The sequence below is a fragment of the Coregonus clupeaformis genome, chromosome 31, assembly GCF_020615455.1.
Source record: "Coregonus clupeaformis isolate EN_2021a chromosome 31, ASM2061545v1, whole genome shotgun sequence".
NCBI lineage: Eukaryota > Metazoa > Chordata > Actinopteri > Salmoniformes > Salmonidae > Coregonus > Coregonus clupeaformis.
In genome coordinates this window covers 15,728,512-15,748,435 of record NC_059222.1, presented here as the reverse complement: position 1 = coordinate 15,748,435, position 19,924 = coordinate 15,728,512, and the positions used below count along the sequence as shown (strand labels likewise).

Below are 19,924 nucleotides of genomic sequence, written 5' to 3'. Positions count from 1 at the left end.
GCAGGTGTCGCTCCTCTGCAATGCAAACCATAAAAGTGATGTTGGAAATGACGCCAAAATAAAAGATGAGGGTAGCAGTGTCAGCCGATAGGATACTCCCAGTGGCAGCCTGTGGTCTTCCAATGAAACTGAAAATGTCTGAAACAAGAAGGCTGATGACATGGACAGGTACAGGGTTGGGACCTTTGACCAGGTTCTTCATGGTGTAAAGGGCCAATCCAATGGCAGGTAGCCCAACGGCAAATGTTATCCAGCCAATGACCTCGGCAACGCGGTCAAAAGTAGTGTCAGCGTTTGTGTTGTTAACATATCCTATATTCATATAATTATCCATGGGGTCTGGTCATTTGAGGTGGTTTATTATGTCTTTTCGTTGTGTTTAGTTGCATTTACTAGTATAGTCATGAGTCATGTGACCGCGTCCTCTCGTCTTTCACACACTAGAATGACAGCAACATGGAAGAATGTATTAAATTCATTTAGGAGTATGTGTACAACATTTTAAATAATCACATTTGTTTAGTCTGTCAGTGACAGGCTACAGTACATTCTAGGCTACAAACAGTACGTAGGCATTCTCCCAATATCACTTCTATGTCACTCTACTTGTCCTTGAGCAGTTTAACTGTTCTTTCTTTAGTAAGACCTGTTGCTTAAAGGCTACTCACATACTTCCATCCCGTGTTCATGGATATTTTATATTTAAAATGTTTCCTGAATTCCATTCATCCCCATAGCATTTAGATCCTTTGGTATTGCCTCCCCCCTGCCAAAAATAGACAGAGATAATCCATGGCCTTACCTGAAGTAGGTTTGGAGAGAACAGCATGGAAAGAGCGTTGTGTGTTCCTCCTCAGTGTATTTTACCTTGCAGTTGATGGGTGAACGTCAAATACTGTACCTGGATGATCCCCTGTACCTGGATGATCCCCACAGTAGGTGATGCGACTGGTACCAGGTCCATGCTATGAATTGGATTGATTTGCTTTTGGCTTTTTTATATAAATGTTTTATTGGTGCTGAATAGCATGGTCACTTATCTTCCTAGAACTGCTAGATAAACGGTTTCAATGAAGCTATACAGACTCACATTTCCCTAAATTCCAGTTGAGCTATGCTGATGGTAATGTAAAGTGTCAATTTGCATTTTGTACTTTGCTTAGTCTATATGTCAGGGCCTAGTTCCTCCTAACAGACACTGATGTCATTTTAACACATTCCTGTAACACATCAATGAATCTTAAAGGAGCTCAGTCATCCTAACCAACAACACTCAAAAGAGTGGTTGAACTCATGAACTTCCCTGTCAAATATCTTTCTTTAGTTAATCAACTATGTGAGCCCACAATTTCAACATTAGTGACAAGGAAGTCATTTTTCTGAAGTATTTGCTCAATAATTTGTTTAAGTTGCATTTGTGTGTGGTGGCGGACTGTTCTGACTTCAGCATTATGTCTCAACATATTTGTCTTAAGTCTGATGGACAGAGACATTGTATCTGACCTATAAAAGTGTGGTGCAGTATTGCTAGTAAGAGTTTGGTTTTTATTCTCAAGTAGCTGCCTGTACTACATACAACACATCAAGTCTGTGAATATAAAACTAACAGCTTCTTCACCCAAAATGGTGTATGCGTATTATAAGATGTATGCATGAAGTGTATTATGTTATACGTAAGATTTAATATTCCTGTTGTCATTATGAAATACAAAGCAGTGAAGTGGAAACTTTGTGTGGAATGGATTAGGATCAGGGTCTTTTAACCACTGTTAGTAATGTCATGGTTATCTCCCTGGCCAATCATCTATCTAAGACTGACAAATATATAGTCACAAAAATTGTGCAATGACTTTTGACATCCTTGAATGGTGAAGGACTTCCTGTCTAACTGTATTTAAGGCCCAGCCACTGGGTGCGCACAGTGAGTATCTGTGGCATAAAGAAAAACAGTTACTGGACAATTTTTTGCATGTTTCTAACTTGCATTTACACTTCCTGATAATTGGTTGATTTATTGTAAAAGGCTTATTGCCTCTTCTGATAAGAGCTACAAGACAAACAGAAATTCATATAAATTAACCTCCAGGTAAGACCGTACTGTAGATTTCACATGATTGCTAAAGGGCTATTTGAACTTTGCTTGTGCTACACATGTTAAACACTGAATTGCGCAGTGATTACTTTAATTGTTTTCTATTAGTATGTGATATTCATAAATGTGATTATGGCTCTATTTGTATTTATTATGGATCCCCATTAGCTGCTGCCAAGGCACCAACTACTCTTCCTGGGGTCCAGCAAAATTAAGGCAGGTATACATTTAAAAAAACATTACAATACATTCATAACAGATTTCACAGCACACTAAGTGTGTGCCCTCAGGCCCCTACTCCACTACCACATATCTACAACACAAAATCCATGTGTACGTGTGTGTATAGAGCATATGTTATCATGTATGCATGTGTCTGTGCCTATGTTTGTGTTGCTTCACAGTCCCCGCTGTTCCGTAAGGTGTATTTTTATCTGGTTTTAAAATCTGATTAGTTAATTGCATGAACATTTCATAAAAAAATATATTTAAGGTATCCTAACAATTACACATTGATGTAAGAATATGACTTTGAAAATGCCTTGTATGTATTGATTACGGAATGAAAAGGAGCGATTTTTTTTTATTTTTTGTATATTGCTAAGGGATATTGTACTTTGACAGGTCATTTTGTATTACATATTCAGTTTTACAAAGAATACGCAGTGAGTAGAGCTATATTGAGCCTACTTCCTTATTTTTTTAAAGGAAATGCTTAAGATATTCTAAGGAAAAATACATGATGCAGCTCAACACTAGATCTATTTCAAATAATCATTACAGGAATCTTAGATGTCATAGAGTAAAAATTGTAACCACATATTTCACACTTTTTTTTTCTTAGTGTAGACACAGCAGGAAAATATAAAGTACCTTGAACTTGGAATCAGAAGAACCCTGCCATTCACTAGTTCCTGCAACAACAAGCACCATCAAGGATGGAAGCAAACCTCTCCAATATTTCTGACAGCATCACATCAAATAAAAGCCTCATTGAAACCATTGTATGTTGGACAACATTCTCCATTGGTCTTCCTCTGATCTGTCTGGCCATTTATGCCATGTACTTCCTGATCAGAGCTGATCACATTGCTCCAGTCTATGTTATCAACCTACTTATTGCAGATCTCATTCAGATTTGCATGAGGCCAATCATACTGTTCAGTAACGGGGAATTTGTAGTGATTTTGATTGAATTCTTTGGTATCAGTGCAAGCATTGGTTTCATGGTATGCATTGCTCTCGAGAGATACCTTGTGATTGCATTTCCTCTCTGGTACCGTTTTCGCCGTAACATCAAGTACTCGCTCATAGTGTCCTCCATTATCTGGGTGTTTCCTTTTATCCAAATCTCCCTGTTTTTCCTCTCACCGACTTTTGAGATTTCACTTATTTTGTTTGCAGCTATCCTCCTCATCCCCATCCCACTGCTTGCGTTCTTCCTAGTGGGCACATTGAAAGCTCTGTCCGTCTCCATCGCTGTGCCAGCCGTTGAACAGAGACGGATTATTGGTACCCTGGCCCTTGTGCTGGGCAATTACACAGTCCTGTTCCTACCCCTCATCATACAAACTCTGATATCAGGGGTAACAGCCCAACAAAATGTGGAAATTGGGACAATCCTAGAGAGTTTCAGCCCCCTTGTGGATCCTCTGCTCTATGTGTTCATGAGAAAGGGAGCTAAGGACACTCTTCTGGCCTTTCACTGCTTCGACAAGCTGATGGGTGACCAGGAGCAGAGTCAGGTCACAAACACTATGACCATGACTGATACTGGAGTAGAAGGCTCCAGGTAGGACAGGTCCAGGATAATGGACTGTAGCTGTATGATTCACTATGTATAGTTCCTATCAAGCAACCAAATATGTATTTTGTTAACATTATACCTTGTTTTTGTTGTTGTAGTTAGAATGTGAAGAGTACATGCCTTTATAGTTAACATACAATGCATAACATACTGTATTGTACACAGGCCTATTGTGCATTGCCCTATCTTTGATGGGCTTGTATTGCAGCTTTTCAGAAATATATGGACTTTCCTTACTTCAATAAATTGATACTGTGGATATTTGAGATTGCTCTTTCTATTATTTTATCCCCATTCTCTCCCTGAGTCCCTCTAAAAAGAGAACACTAAAAGTGGTCATGTTATAGACAGTTTATTCAGATCCCAATATGAGTACAAGTACATTCACATAGACATACAAGCCCATGTCTGTCGTAGCTATGACATTTGAGTTCAGTTTGAGTTCACCATACATTGGGCAGACATAACATAACATGTCATTACATGGGCAGGTGTAATATTACATGTCATTACATAGGCAGAGATGTTGGCCGACATGTCACCACATGTCACCATCCGCTAGTACTCTTTGAGTCATGCAGAAGTCTGGCTGCAGGCTCTCAATGGTACAGTCGGAAGTGTCCATGTTACAGAGGCTGCAGTCACAGCTCAGAGCCACAGGGTAGGTGACATGAGGGTCCACCCAAGGGGGACAGTCAGGTAGGCGGATCGAGATCTACGGCAGAGGTAAGGAAACCTCCGCTGCTGTGATAACAGCCCTTGGTGGGGCTGGCTGACCAATGTTCAACCACACAACAAGGCACTCCAGTGAACTGCTGGGCTGTCAGGTGCTGCTTGGTAGAACTCCTCTGTCTGCAACGCCTCATCATCAAGTAGAGAGGGCAGTGAGTCAGATACTATGGTACTTTTAGTACCTGACATTAGGATTGTAACAGATGGTGGTAGAAATAACATAAAGATGGAAGTATAAACATGTAAGAAGGGTTTCAAATAGCTGTAGCTGCTATCTCGTTGTTACTCATAATGCCTACTCATGTCTCAGATAAAAACAAGCCACATCAACCCAACCTGAGGAATCTTTGTTAGCTAATTACCAGCTTCACTACAAACCGGACACACTTTTGCCATTTTACTGTTTCTGGCTATTTCTGTTATTTAGGATCATATGGGTTCTTCCTCGAATTAAAAAAATAGACTCTAAATGACATTGCCACGAGCTGCACCGCAGATATTGAGATTAGCAAGTTGCAAGACTGCTGTCACACACAGAATCTGCGCATGTGCACAGGTTCACTTCACGCTGTTACAGCGTGGTAGCCAGGGCACCAAACCAGCAGAGAAGTTGAGCCTCGCGCTTCAACACTCTTAGTTGTTGTGGAAATTGACCAACTGCTGTTTACTTTCTGCATCTGTCATATCGCTGAGTCTATCTTTTTAAAATCGCTTTATTCTAGAATCAGCCTCCCAGTCGCTCAGCTTTATTGATCAAGAAGGAGAAGTGGAAGTGGTAGCTTGTCTTTTAGTTGAAAACACTGGTGGTTCATTCTGTTAAACTCAGCGTCTCGCCTGTGGTTTGAACCTCATAGCTCAGCCTATTAAAAGCTGCTTTCATCTATGCATTTTAAAAGAAAGCTCTGAATCCAAATATATCCTCATGGCAACCCCTTCAGTTTTATGGTAGGACGGACCTGGGTATTTCTAATGCCTGGCTTGTTTACCCTTAATTGGGCTGATTCAGGGAGACTGACAATCCCAGCAACAGATGGTGTAGATTAGGCACACAATTATTGCCTTTTACATTACTTTATGAGCAGCGCAAGCTGGCAATTATTTACTGTGTGTGTCTTTATGAGAGAGTGAGTTTGCCAAAACTGACACAGTTTATAAATTCTGTGCAATGGATGTGCCGTGTGTCTCTGTGTCATTCATGGAGAGAGTGCATGAGTTATTGAAATTCTGATCAGCAGGCAGCCCAATTAGTGAACAGGAGTTAGTAGCAGGGTGGATCAGAGGGGCGGGAACAGGGCTCTGGAGATCCCCATCAGCTACACCCATCATGGAGCTGGGAGCTATAAGGACTGATGGAGCTATAAAGACCTTCCACTACCTTCCTTAGACTGCCTCAGCCCGTCACAACAGACTACAATACTACCCCCCACACTCACCTCAAACACAGCAATTCCGTTCTTTTACTTTTAGATCTGTGTGTATTGTTGTGAATTGTTAGATATTACTGCACTGCTGGAGCTAGGAACACAAGCATTTCGCTACACCCGCAATAACATCTGCTAAATATGTGTATGAGACAATACAATTTGATTTCATTTGAACACCCCCCCACACTCACCTCAAACACAGCAACACCACCCGCCCCACACTCAACGCCACTCACCCCAACTAACCTCAAATACGGCAACACCACCCCACACTCACCTCCACCCACCCACACTCACCTCCACCTGCTCCACACTCATCTCAAACATAGCAACACAGCCCCACCCGCCCCCACACTCACCTCCACCCGCCCCCCACACTCATCTCAAACACAGCAACACCACCCCCCACCCGCCCCACACTCATCTCCACCCGCCCCAACTCATCTCAAACACAGCAACACAGCCCCACCCGCCCCACACTCATCTGTGAACTTCCCACCCACCTCTACTAGTACTACTGTTGTGTGCTATGAATCTTTGTATAGTGTTTTTGACTTCCTCTGTGTGATCTGATCATTGTCCTGATCTTTCAGAGTTTGCCTATGGAGGACACCCATATCCATTTTCAGGGATATTTGAGATAACGCCAGGGGATGCCACAGAACTCGGGGAGACATTCAAATTCAAGTGAGTATCACGGCTTAAATCGAGGGTTTCTTGAAAAACAAGGTATGGTTAGTTGCCTAGTTGAGCTAAAACATGAGAACATCCTTAAACCTGTTTGTAGTGGAACCAGTACTGTTGTTGACGTTTTGGTAGATATGTTTACTTATGTGTTCTTTCTTCACTGCTTGTGATGGATTCTGAAAACTGGTCATTTCTATTCATAATGGTCAAGTTTTTTTTTTCTTCTGTTAAGCAGAACATAGGATCACGAGAATACCGAGAAGTCACATAGGATTTCTGCCTCAAGCGACACTGAGGATCACATGAATAGCTAATGGTTACTGACAGTTTTTTTCTTCAATTGTTGTAGAGACAACCTGCATAGCCAATTTATTTTCTTTATCTAGCAATAATTTTGTGACAAGGATGCTCCCTAAAATGGTCGTCATTATTTACTGGCTTGTTGAAGTGTCTAGCCTTTACAGCTATGTTCAATGAAGCACACTGTTACAATTATAGTGATGGAGGAAGAAGAAGAGTGAAATCTCAGCTGGACTTACATAGAATGTTATTTACACACTTGCCTGTATAAGAGTACAGAAGAACGTGTGTGTGGAGTTGGGGTGTTTCTACAGCATGTCCTTGCCGATGTGCGTGCATTCATGCAAGCCCCTAGTTGGCGTCTGGCTACTTTTGATTGTGTGTGTACTGTGTGTGTGAGGCTTGAGCGAGTGGCTCTGTAGCTTGTTTGCATAAATGATGCTCTAGTTGAGCAGCCCCATGGCACTGGAGTGTCTCTGCTACTGATGCCAATGAGTAGAACATGTTCTAAATAAACTTTCTGTGTATGGTTTGTTTATTTCTTTGTGTGTGTGTACACCTGCTATGGGAGGATACTATATGGGAGAGACGATAAAACATCACAGTAATGTTGGTTGGATGACGCAATTGTTTTGCGTTCTACATAAAAACAACTTGCAGGATCTTCTATATAATCATTTCCAGGGGTTGCCTAACTATTGTCATGTCCTCCCTCACATAATGCCTCCAGCATCCATTTTCCTAACTTACCTTTATCTATATAGCTCTATGTGCACTCTACTTATTTGTATATAATGTATGTAAACTCTGTGTAAACTCCTCTGTCTGTATTCTGTCTCTAAATGTTGTCTATCACGAGCAGCACCATATCACTAAGTAACATTCAGAGTGTGTGTAAATGTCCTTGGCGAATGAAGATGATTCTCATCTTCTGATGGTGGTTGTTGAGTGATAAGGCTGCTCCTGTTTATGTACAGCAATGCTCCGAAGATACTGTAGTTGCTAACACCGTGGTCCATTTCTCGCCCACAGCTCAGACATGCTGCATTTTGGTTAGGCTGAGTCACTTCTGTGAAGATGAAGAGCTTCATCTATAATCGAAGTGAACTCTGCCTGTGTAGTCATTACTCAGATGGGCCGGTCTGTTGTGTAGATTCCATGCATAGCATTTTTATCTAAAATGATAAAAGGTAGATTATGAAGTCTTTAGGCAACATTTTACATCCGCAAAACTGCCCTTGAGCTCTGCAAATAATCTTGAATAGTCACAATAAGTAGGAATTATAATTTCTCATTTTAAAATGTAAAACATTGCCTTGTATGGTGAAAAAGGTGCTTAGAATTGACCTTCTCCTCTGTGTTGATCCTGTTCCTGGCATCAGAGAGGCCATTGTTCTGGGCAGCACAGACTTCACAGAGGAGGATGTGGAGCGCATTGTGGAGGAGCTGGGGAAGGAGTACAAGGGGAATGCCTACCACCTCATGCACAAGAACTGTAACCACTTCTCCTCAGCCCTGTCGGAGGTAAGGGACGCTCTGAACATTCACTCACTCACTCACACACACACACACACACACACACACACACACACACACACACACATATATTATTTATGCCCAAGCTCTCCTTAAGGAAAGACAAAGGCCTATATCCCTGCGTTGTCCAGGGTGCGTCACAGTGGTCCACATAAGACAAGAATTCCATCCTCCCCACCAGCTCACCTCTTGTCACCAGGGCTAGAGCATTCTAGGTCAGGGTGCCTGAAAGTAGTGCCACTTTGCCCTGACGTTGAACCTGCCAGATGCCAGGTCCAGCCTAGCACAGTCTCACAAAGAGCAGAGAAGGAGAATCCCCCACACCCCACGGGACAGATGACAAATATCTCAACCTGTGTTAGTTCAGTGTGTTGAGTAGAAGCCAAGCAATTTGAGTTTATAAGTACAGTGTTAGAGCAGATTGGTGGAGCGGGTGAATAATGAGTATGATTACACCCATCATTTGTGTGGCAGACAGGAATTAGAGAGCTCTGCTGCAAGCCCAGACACACTGCCCCAGCTGCCAGGCCCACTGCCCCAGCTGCCAGGCCCACTGCCCCAGCTGCCAGGCCCACTGCCCCAGCTGCCAGGCCCACTGCCCCAGCTGCCAGGCCCACTGCCCCAGCTGCCAGGCCCACTGCCCCAGCTGCCAGGCCCACTGCCCCAGCTGCCAGGCCCACTGCCCCAGCTGCCAGGCCCTGTCATACACCACTGACAGAAACTCCTCCTGACTCATACACCTACATATGCAAATACAACACACACACATATACTAGCAAACACCTACATATGCAAATACAACACACACACACTATACTAGCAAACACCTACAGACAAACTCACTCTCTCACACATGTATGCTCACACAATGTGACTGTTTGAATAGAATTCATTGCATAGTTCAATGATTTCCTCAGAGAACCCAGTGTATTTGAACCAAATTGTTCTAGAGAGAGGAAATTAGGCTAATTGTCAATTCTTACAGAGCATTCTGTCTTCTCCCATCATTTACACCCCTTGGTCTTGTTGATTCCCATCTTTATAATGAAACACTGCACTAGTGCAGTGGATATTCACTTCTGTGGCCGTTCCTGTCTATTAGGGACTGTCTTTAGCTGTGAAGTACGTGTGAATGTGTTTCCTGGGGACGGTGAAGAGGGAGGTGACTAATACTCAGATGTCTCTAACACTGATAATCCTCTCTTCATTTGAAAGGCAAATGAAGTGGGCCTGATGACACTCTGGATAAGAACATATTTACAGTGAAACCAGCACCTCTTCCTCTTGAAGTGTTGAAACACTCATTTAGCTCGTATCTGTCACAAGCCGGGCTAGAAACTCCGGTCTCAGATGTGGAGAGCTGGGGGGTACTACCCCTTAGCCACAGAGGAGGTGTTGTAGGACCCAAATGAAACACCCAAGGCAATACTCCAGGCAAGTAGATTTAATGTTCCAAAACAGGAGGCAAAACAAAACAACTCCACGAGGGGAGAAAAACAAACTAAAGATAACTTTGAACAACTTACTAGGACAGACACGGTGGGACAAAGCAGGAGACACATAGTCAGGACGCAATAACCAAGTGAGAAACAAGGGGAAAACACACAGCTAAAATACACAAGGGGAAACAAGGCACAGGTGACCTGGATCAAGCTAATTAGGACACATGAGGAAGAACTAAGGCAGAGGGGGAACACAGATGACCTCTAGAGGCCCGGAGACAAACAGGAGGCAGGAAGCTGACACACACGAGGAAGAACTAAGGCAGAGGGGAACACAGATGACCTCTAGAGGCCCGGAGACAAACAGGAGGCAGGAAGCTGACAGGACCCCCTCCTCTAGGAACGACTCCTGACGTTCCTTCCAGAACACCCTGGCCCCAGGGTGCGAAAATCTCGGATCAAACCTGGGTCCAGGATGTCCCTGGCTGGAACCCAGGAGCGCTCCTCCGGCCCGTAGCCCTCCCAGTCCACCAGATACTGCAGAGAGTTCTGGACCCTCCGGGAGTCCAGTATCCGGCGGACTGTGTAGGCTGGCTGGCCGTCAATGATCCTGGGAGGTGGCGGGGGTCTGCGTGGGGGGCAAAGGGAGAAGACAAGACAGGTTTAAGGAGTGAAACATGGAAAGTGGGGTTAACTCTAAGGGAGCGAGGGAGAACCAAACGATACGACACAGGGTTAACCTTTCTAGCAATGCGGAAAGGCCCGATGTATCTCTGGGAAAGCTTCCTGGATTCGACCCGGAGGGGCAGGTTCTTAGTGGCCAACCAAACTCTCTGACCAGCTCGGAAACTAGGGGCCGTCCGGCGGTGGCGATTAGCCTGACTTTGGTATCTCTGGGAGGTCCGAAGGAGGGCACGCCTGGCCTTCTTCCAGGTCCGCCTACAGCGTTGGACAAAGCGCTGGGCCGAGGGAACACCAACTTGCGCCTCCTCCTCTGGAAACAATGGAGGGTTGTAACCGAACTGGCATTCGAAGGGGGACAATCCGGTGGCTGAGGACTGGAGGGTGTTGTGGGCATATTCAGCCCAAATGATATAGGTGGCCCAAGACGTGGGATTACTGGCCGCCATACACCGCAGGGTGGTCTCCAGATCCTGATTAATCCGTTCCGTTTGGCCATTAGACTCTGGATGGAACCCCGACGATAGGCTGGCTGTGGCCCCAACAAGCCTGCAGAAGGCCCCCAAAACCGGGACGAGAATTGGGGACCTCGGTCAGAGACCACGTCCAGGGGAATACCAAATATCCGGAAGACATGGTTCATGAGGAGCTCAGCAGTCTCCTTAGCCGAGGGCAGCTTGGGCAGGGGAATAAACCGGGCAGCCTTAGAGAACCGGTCTACCACCACTAGGATGACGGTGTTGCCCTGGGATAGAGGAAGTCCCGTAACAAAGTCCAGAGAAAGGTGTGACCATGGCCTTCGAGGAACAGGTAAGGGATGGAGCAGTCCCTGGGGTCGCTGGCGTGTCGACTTTCCCTGGTTGCACACAGGGCAGGCCTCAACATAGACCTGCACGTCCTTCTTGATGGACGGCCACCAAAACCGCCGTCGGAGGAACTCCAGTGTGCGAGCACTGCCTGGATGGCATGTCAAGGGCGACTCATGACCCCACTGCAAGACGCGGCCCCGAACAGAGAGAGGAACGTACAGGCGACCGGCAGGACCACCGCCTGGATCGGGCTCCTGGACAAGAGCTTCTCGTACCCCCTCTTTCTAGTTCCCACTGAAGAGGTGCGACGATCCTAGACCTCGGAATAATCGATGCTAAGGGCTTCTCTTGTAACTCGGGAGAATAGACTCGAGACAGAGCATCCGGCTTGACGTTCTTGGTGCCAGGTCGGTAAGTCAGGAGGAACTGGAATCGATTAAAGAAAAGGGACCATCGTGCTTGCCGAGGGTTCATCCGCTTAGCCTGTTGGAGATATTCCAGGTTCTTGTGGTCTGTGAGAACCTGGAAAGGGTGCTGAGCCCCCTCAAGCCAATGGCGCCACTCTTCCAATGCCAGTTTTACCGCAAGCAACTCTAGATCCCCCACGTGGTAGTTGCGCTCGGCCTCAGACAGGCGGCGAGACATGAAGGCACAAGGGTGTAATCTCCCATCCGCACCCCTCTGTGACAGGACGGCTCCCACCCCCACCTCTGAGGCGTCCACCTCCACCACGAAAGGTCTCTCTGGGTCAGGGGTCACCAGAATCGGAGCAGACGTGAAGTGGCGCTTGAGATCCTCGAAGGCCCCTGCTGCTTCCGGACCCCAGTGAATCTTGGTCCCTCCTCCCTTGGTAAGCGTCGTCAAGGGGGCTACCACCGAGCTGAAATTCTTAATGAACTTCCGATAGAAGTTAGAAAAGCCAATGAACCGTTGAACCTCCTTGACCGTGGCAGGTGTGGGCCAATCGTGGACCGCCTTGACCTTCTTGGGATCCATCTCTAGGTGCCCGGGAGTGACAATAAACCCGAGAAACTGAGTCTGAGAAACATGAAATTCACACTTCTCAGGCTTAACGTAGAGGTGATTGTCAAGGAGCCTCTGGAGAACCCTGCTAACATGCCCCCTCATGCTCCTTCAGTGACCTCGAGAAGATGAGGATATCGTCCAGGTACACGAAGACCGAACAGATTAAGCATATCCCGGAGAACATCATTAATCAGGGCTTGGAATACTGCGGGGGGCATTGGTGAGCCCGAACGGCATCACCCGATATTCATAGTGCCCCGTGGGCGTGTTGAACGCCGTCTTCCATTCGTCTCCTTGCCGGATCCGCACGAGATGGTAAGCATTGCGGAGATCCAGCTTAGTAAAAATGGAAGCCCCTTGAAGCAGCTCAAAAGCAGTGGCCATGAGAGGAAGGGGGGTATCGATTCCGAACCGTGATCTTGTTGAGTCCCCGTGTAATCAATACAAGGCCTAAGACCCCCGTCTTTCTTTTCAACAAAAAGAAGCCCGCCCCAGCCGGGGAAGTAGAGGCATAGATGAGGCCGGCTGCCAAGGACTCCTTAATGTAGGTGTCCATAGCTGCGTGCTCGGGGAGGACAAGGAAAAGATCCGACCTCTAGGAGGGCAGCACCCAGGGAGTAGATCAATGGCACAGTCATACGTGCGATGAGGCGGTAAGAAGTAGCCCGGGCCTTGCTGAACACTGCCTTGAACCGATGGTAAACACTGGGGACTCGGGAGACGTCAACAGACTCTTGAAACTGGGTACTAGGGGCTGAGGGACTCTGTAGCATGCAGGTGAGTTGGCAGGCGGGACCCCAGCTTAGAATGGTGCCCGTAGGCCAGTCGATCTGGGGATTATGTCTGCATAGCCAAGGGTGACCCAGGATAATAGGATACTCGGGAGAGTCAATGAGATAGAAGGTCTCCTCCTGCTGGTGTTGAGAGATGGTAAGTCGCAGGGACTGAGTCGCCTCGGTAACCTTTCCTGGTTCCAGAGGTCTGCCATCTAAGGCTGTAACTGCCTGGGGTTGAGGAAGTAGTTGGGTAGGGATCTTAAGTTCCTTAGCCAAGGTTACATCCAGGAAATCACCTGCGGCACCGGAATCGATCATAGCCTGGACCCGATGCTGGTGGCCCCCCAGGACAGAGTGGCTGGAATAGCCAGGACAGCGTTAGTAGGAGGCGCTCTAACTCTCTCCCATCACAGCCCTCCTGTAGCTGGGCGGGGACAGGCGTTTCCCGAAGCTCGGGGCAAGCGGAGCGGAAGTGGCCGGCAACCCCGCAGTAGAGGCACCGACGTTCCCTCATGCGACGTTCCCTTTCGTTGGGAGAAAGCCTGGAACGGCCTAACTGCATGCTCTCCGGGAATCCTGGAGCAGTTCAGGAGCCGGGGAAGCTCTGAATGACGGAGTCCAAACAGGAGAAACAGAGCTGCTCAGAGGAACTTGGGAATGAGACACCTGACGGCGAGCCGTTCTCCGCTCTCTTAGACGATTGTCCAGGCGGATGGCCAAGGCTATGAGGGACTCGAGATCACCAGCTGGTTCTCGGGTGGCTAACTCATCTTGAAGGGGCTCAGATAACCCTCCCTGAAAGCAGACCCTCAGCGCTTCATCATTCCATCCGCTCCTAGCTGCTATGGTCCGGAAATCAATGGCAAAATCTGCCGTGCTTGGGGCCCCTGACGGAGAGACAGTAGGCGCTGGAAGCCTCCCGCCCACTGACAGGATGATCGAACACCCGCTTGAACTCTTCTACAAATGCAGCGTGGGAGTCACAACAGGCCTCCTGGGACTGCCACACCGCAGAAGCCCAGGCGAGCGCCTTGTCTGAAAGAAGGGTAATGATGTAGGCAATCTTGGAACGGTCTGTGGGAAAACTTGAGGGTTGGAGCTCGAAGGTGAGGGAGCATTGGGTGAGGAAACCCTGGCAAGAGCTTGGATCCCCCAGAAAAGGGCTTGGGAGGTGGTAGTCGGGGCTCCGCCAACCGAGACGACCTGTCGTCACTGGGGGGTGACCTGGGGGAAGGGAGAGGACCAGGGAGGCGTTCAAAGAGCTGGCGGAGGGAACTCATCATTTCGGCCAGGAGTTGAGAATGACTAGCCATCAGCTCCTCTTGTCGGCTGAGAACGGCTTCATGGCGCTGGAAAGAAGCCTCATGTCGAGTGATCACCGCCAACAGGTCCGGGGAACTGAGTGTTTCTGGGTCCATGATTGACTTGGTTATTCTGTCACAAGCCGGGCTAGAAACTCCGGTCTCAGATGTGGAGAGCTGGGGGTACTACCCCTTAGCCACAGAGGAGGTGTTGTAGGACCCAAATGAAACACCCAAGGCAATACTCCAGGCAAGTAGATTTAATGTTCCAAAACAGGAGGCAAAACAAAACAACTCCACGAGGGGAGAAAAACAAACTAAAGATAACTTTGAACAACTTACTAGGACAGACACGGTGGGACAAAGCAGGAGACACATAGTCAGGACGCAATAACCAAGTGAGAAACAAGGGGAAAACACACAGCTAAAATACACAAGGGGAAACAAGGCACAGGTGACCTGGATCAAGCTAATTAGGACACATGAGGAAGAACTAAGGCAGAGGGGAACACAGATGACCTCTAGAGGCCCGGAGACAAACAGGAGGCAGGAAGCTGACACACACGAGGAAGAACTAAGGCAGAGGGGAACACAGATGACCTCTAGAGGCCCGGAGACAAACAGGAGGCAGGAAACTGACAGTATCATCTTGTTAACACTGCTACAACCAAACACGTCTAGTATGACTCAATGTATGACTATATTGTGTAGACTGAGTCAGAGCGTTGTTTCTAGTCATTTGCGATTCCCACCCAAAAAAAAGTATATTAATGTAAGCAAATAATTTTAAGATGTATCTATGCATAGCCTAGATATGTAATCTTGTTGTAGAGTCCTCTCCCCTATTGGATGATAGAATTGTTCAGGAATAGAATGGAGATGTCTGCCTCAGGCATACAGCGCTTCTCTCTCTTCCTTGTTGTGTGGGAAGGATCTGTTTGACAGTTTCATTTTCTGACAGCCTGATTTGCTCGTGGGATTATGCGTGATTGCTCCACAGTGAAGGAATCTGTGAGAGAGAACTTTGAATGGGATTAGCTCTGCAAAGACCACCACAGATCCCCAGCTCTAGGTGTGATAGTTATTTATTTCAGACCTGTTAGGTTTCTGTACAGAAATCCTACATCCAGGACGGCAGCCTATCATTGTCTTTCATTTCTCTGTGGTCTATTTTAGGTGATAATTTGCAAAAAAATGATGATACTGTATGGGAGAACACAGCATTCCTACTGAAACTGATTTCTCAACCGCAGAGAATCAATCAACCGATTGGTAGCCTATTTCTCATGGGTAGCCTATATAGACATATTGTCATTGGTAGCCTACATCAAGCCTCATGAGCAATGTCTTGCCTTTTCATGTGAAATGTAGGCGAAGACTAACAACCTCACAATTACATTGTGCAGTTGTGAACATTAATGTCACTGCTCACAAGGATGTTAACCCACACACAATTGAAGCCCATCACTGCAGGCTTGTTTGAGGCGTTAAGGCTATTTTATAGCTCCATCCCATCAGGCCACAGCCTCCAGAATGATTATCCTCCTCTCTGCCTCAGTGCTGCTGCTGTTATCATCACACTTAGCTTGTTTTTCACAGCCAGAGGCTTTTCCCATCCAATACCTGGTTTTTCCAAAGTGGAATACTTCCATTACACGTCAAGAGGACTAAAGATACAAATCTACAGCTAATACCACTTTGAAAGAAAGGGCAATTTGTGTTTCTCTGCATTTACTGGGTCAGTTTGTTGGTTTGGTGTTCGCTTTGGACCACAAGGTTTGAAAATATTGGTTTTATGGTTGCACTATTTTCACAGGAAATATATTTTTATCGTGATGTGAGAAATTCTAAGAATGTCATATGTTAGAGAAGCGAGAGGGGACAGATAACAATTCAACACCGGTGTCTTTGTCAGAGTCTTGACCTCTTCCATTCACTGGGGTGATAACATGTTACTGTGCTGAGCAAAAGGAATGGTCCTGGCTAGTGGCCATTAATGAAGTCATTACATTGTAATGATGTCCGTACTTAGCAAGACGATACATCCACACTATTTTCACATTGTAATAGCACCCAGTCCATCAGATGAATAAGGGTCCAATTGAATACAGTCTAGTGGAGTACATTCCAATACCTCAATGACCATTAGCTATATCCTGCTTAGTAGGGCCAAATGCCTTACTGCTACAGTATCAGCAGATCCATTTCCAGTAAGGCCTAGCACTCTAGTATCAGGTATCAGTGCTGCATGTCTCTGTTCTACTCTGCGCTCTTCCTGTCTGTCCATCAGATCCTGTGTGGCAGGGAGATCCCGCGCTGGGTGAACCGGCTGGCCTACTTCAGCTCCTGTGTGCCCTTCCTGCAGAGCTGCCTGCCCAAAGAGTGGCTGACCCCGGCCGCCCTGCAGTCCAGCGTCAGCCAGGAGCTCCAGGGGGAACTGGAGGAGGCAGAGGACGCCTCCGCCTCTCTGGCCTCCATGAGCTCCATGCCTTCCCCCTCCCTCTCCTCTCCTTCCCCCTCCAGGCTGCCCAGGGTTCCCCGACATCAGCCCCGCCGATAGGACTAGTCCCAGGGTTCACCATTGCCTTCAGTGACAGGCTCTGGCAGGGCCCCTCCACATGGACAGGCTTACTGTACTGTACACCACTCTGCCAATAGACACTAACCCCAAACCCAACCCACCCCCTACCTACCACCCCTGCCTACTGCGCTCCTGATGAGACTTGCCATCCACCAGCGGCATTGAAGCCCCGCCTACACTGACTTGACTGGCAGACTTGGGGTAATGGCTACAGGCTCGGAGTACTGTTGTTTTACACGTAAAAAACAACATTCAGTTCATGTTTTGTGTAATTTCTTCATTTTCTTGGCCTTTATTTTATATACTCAGGACTCTAAAAAAAATATTTTCTATGTTTAGCTTCTTTTGCTTTTCTAACGCTTTAGTCATCACTCTATATAGCATTTTCTAAAATGCATTTTTAATCCTCTTTTGTTTACAACCTGTTTGTGTGTGTATGTTTATGAGTGTGTGTTTTACAATTACCGAGAAGCTACCACCTGGGCCAAACACCTCCACACTTTTCTTACGACACACACAGCTGATGTCTACCCCCGTGGCAGCTGTGCCTGGAGATTTTTACTGTACCTGCTCGTTGAGCTCTGCACTGTTTCTCTATAGTTTACCTGTTTCTCTCTTTGTAAAGCAGCGGACTCCTTAACCTAGAATAACTAACTTACTTCAGATGTTTTACACCGTTTTTAGAGTCTTCTGTGTAACTGAAAATATTTGTATCTCGTTTTAAAGTTATTAAAGAAAAATATATGACATAGATTGTTGTTTTAATGAGTTATTAACTAAACGTATTCTCCCTACTGAACATGGTGCTGATGTCAATATAGCTTAATTACATTTCTAATAGCCAGGAGGGAGTCAGCCTATTTGTATGCAGACTCCCCCCTCCTTCATCTGGGTTGCTGCTGTTGCCCTTGACTGCAATAACATCTCTGTGACAGAAATCTGATTGGCCTCCATTGTTTGGATTGTACTTGGCACATACCTATGGCTATTGAACAACACTCAACGTGTATTAACATGGGTTTTCCTGTTGAAGTAGCAGTTGTTGCCCAAACAGGATATTTTCCCACAGTATATGAAGGCTCCAGACTGATTCATGTTAGCAAAGAGACACTGTAGATTTCCCACCATTCATGACTCCAAAAAAGCTAGATTCAAGCTTACTGTATTTTCTCTCAAGATAAATGTTCTGTGAAACTGACCAACCTGCTCAGGATGTGCTACCTCAATGGAAATTTTCATGGAACTTTCTGTCAAATGGAGAAGTTCTGGAAAAGTGAGCTGTCCATCTTAACTCAAAAGCAGTAGAGCTAACTACTAAATGTGATCATTAATATTTACTCACTGTGCCTTTTTGACCCTCGATACGCAATCCTGTTAGCCAGAATTTTCCATTTAGAGTGAGGTAGCTCAGATTTTCAGACCACCAAGGTCCTTGCTCGGTTGCCGTCAGTGTCAACTGTCTTCACTCAGATCTCTGTGTTGACATATTTCCACCTCTCATCACCAGCCAAGGCACCAAAGGATCAAGTCCCCTAGATCTACTCTGTCATGGTGACTTGAATGACACACTTCAGATATGTCAGGATGGCTTTTTCCTCTGGAAGTCCTGTTTCTGTTACACCTCTGAGGTGTGATGACCCCTAGTGGCGTAGTGAACACATTGCCCTGTTTAAATGAAAAATATCTCCATGAACAGTGCGCTCTGTAGCATCAGTTTATTGAATGATGAGGATGAATCTATTGAAATTGACCGATCAAAATCAAACAACCATTTTTAAAATGATTATTAAGCCCCATTGAAACAGGAGGGGACAATTATTGACAGAATTGAAGAATTCTGAATTTGAGTGTTTTAGAGGCGGGTCTCAGTGACGGTCTCCGACAGAGTAACCACAGTCTGCGTCTCCTCTGGCTGCCTGCTCAGATTATTTTTACAGCAGAGTAAAGCCTCCACTACCTCTCTGGGGCCCTTAGTCATGAAGATATAGAGGAACGGGTCCATTAGAGGACTCAGATACAGCAACAGATTGGCAATCAGCCCTAAGTATCGTACTTCCTCCTTCAACGACTTGAGCAGAATGTTCAGAATGAAGGGAAGAAACAGCACGGTATAATTGGTCAGGATGACCGCCAGTACGCCCACAGTCCTTTTTATCTCCGCTGTAGAAGTTGACCTGGAACATAGCAACGCTCTCCACGAGTCGAGGAAGAAAAACAACAATAAAGGGAAGGGAGTGAGAAGGGCCACTGCAAACCAAAACAAGTATTTAAACACTGCGAGGGCCAGAACAGCGATGGGCGCTCCCCACATAGCCAGGGGAGATGATGGAGGACTGTTTAATCTTACTGCAGCAGCCGTAGCACTGTGGGTACGCCACCAGCAGGTGTCGCTCCTCTGCAATGCAAACCATAAAAGTGATGTTGGAAATGACGCCAAAATAAAAGATGAGGGTAGCAGTGTCAGCCGATAGGATACTCCCAGTGGCAGCCTGTGGTCTTCCAATGAAACTGAAAATGTCTGAAACAAGAAGGCTGATGACATGGACAGGTACAGGGTTGGGACCTTTGACCAGGTTCTTCATGGTGTAAAGGGCCAATCCAATGGCAGGTAGCCCAACGGCAAATGTTATCCAGCCAATGACCTCGGCAACGCGGTCAAAAGTAGTGTCAGCGTTTGTGTTGTTAACATATCCTATATTCATATAATTATCCATGGGGTCTGGTCATTTG

The 19,924-nt window shown here is 46.3% G+C and overlaps 2 protein-coding genes across 2 annotated transcripts; both read left to right on the top strand.

Annotated features, from left to right (window-relative positions):
• The first annotated feature begins 1,912 nt into the window (after positions 1 to 1,912).
• On the top strand, positions 1,913 to 4,165 carry LOC123482369 (ovarian cancer G-protein coupled receptor 1-like). The gene is made up of 2 exons (XM_045209696.1): positions 1,913 to 2,086; positions 2,937 to 4,165. The coding sequence occupies exon 2, from the start codon at positions 3,031 to 3,033 to the stop codon at positions 3,886 to 3,888; it is 858 nt and encodes a 285-aa protein (XP_045065631.1). The 5' UTR covers positions 1,913 to 2,086; positions 2,937 to 3,030; the 3' UTR covers positions 3,889 to 4,165.
• Positions 4,166 to 4,267: 102 nt separating this feature from the next.
• Positions 4,268 to 17,945, top strand: LOC121547859 (deubiquitinase DESI2-like). Its single transcript, XM_041859288.2, has 5 exons — positions 4,268 to 4,277; positions 4,587 to 4,625; positions 6,649 to 6,742; positions 8,425 to 8,566; positions 16,904 to 17,945. The coding sequence occupies exons 1-5, from the start codon at positions 4,268 to 4,270 to the stop codon at positions 17,171 to 17,173; spliced, it is 555 nt and encodes a 184-aa protein (XP_041715222.1). The 3' UTR covers positions 17,174 to 17,945.
• Positions 17,946 to 19,924: the final 1,979 nt, after the last annotated feature.

Bases quoted from the DNA above. Each gene is read 5' to 3' on its own strand.
- LOC123482369 (XM_045209696.1), top strand. From the start codon at position 3,031: ATGGAAGCAAACCTCTCCAATATTTCTGACAGCATCACATCAAATAAA.
- LOC121547859 (XM_041859288.2), top strand. The intron at 6,743-8,424 runs GTGAGTATCACG...TCCTGGCATCAG, and splicing joins GGGGAGACATTCAAATTCAA to AGAGGCCATTGTTCTGGGCA. The intron at 8,567-16,903 runs GTAAGGGACGCT...TCTGTCCATCAG, and splicing joins TCTCCTCAGCCCTGTCGGAG to ATCCTGTGTGGCAGGGAGAT.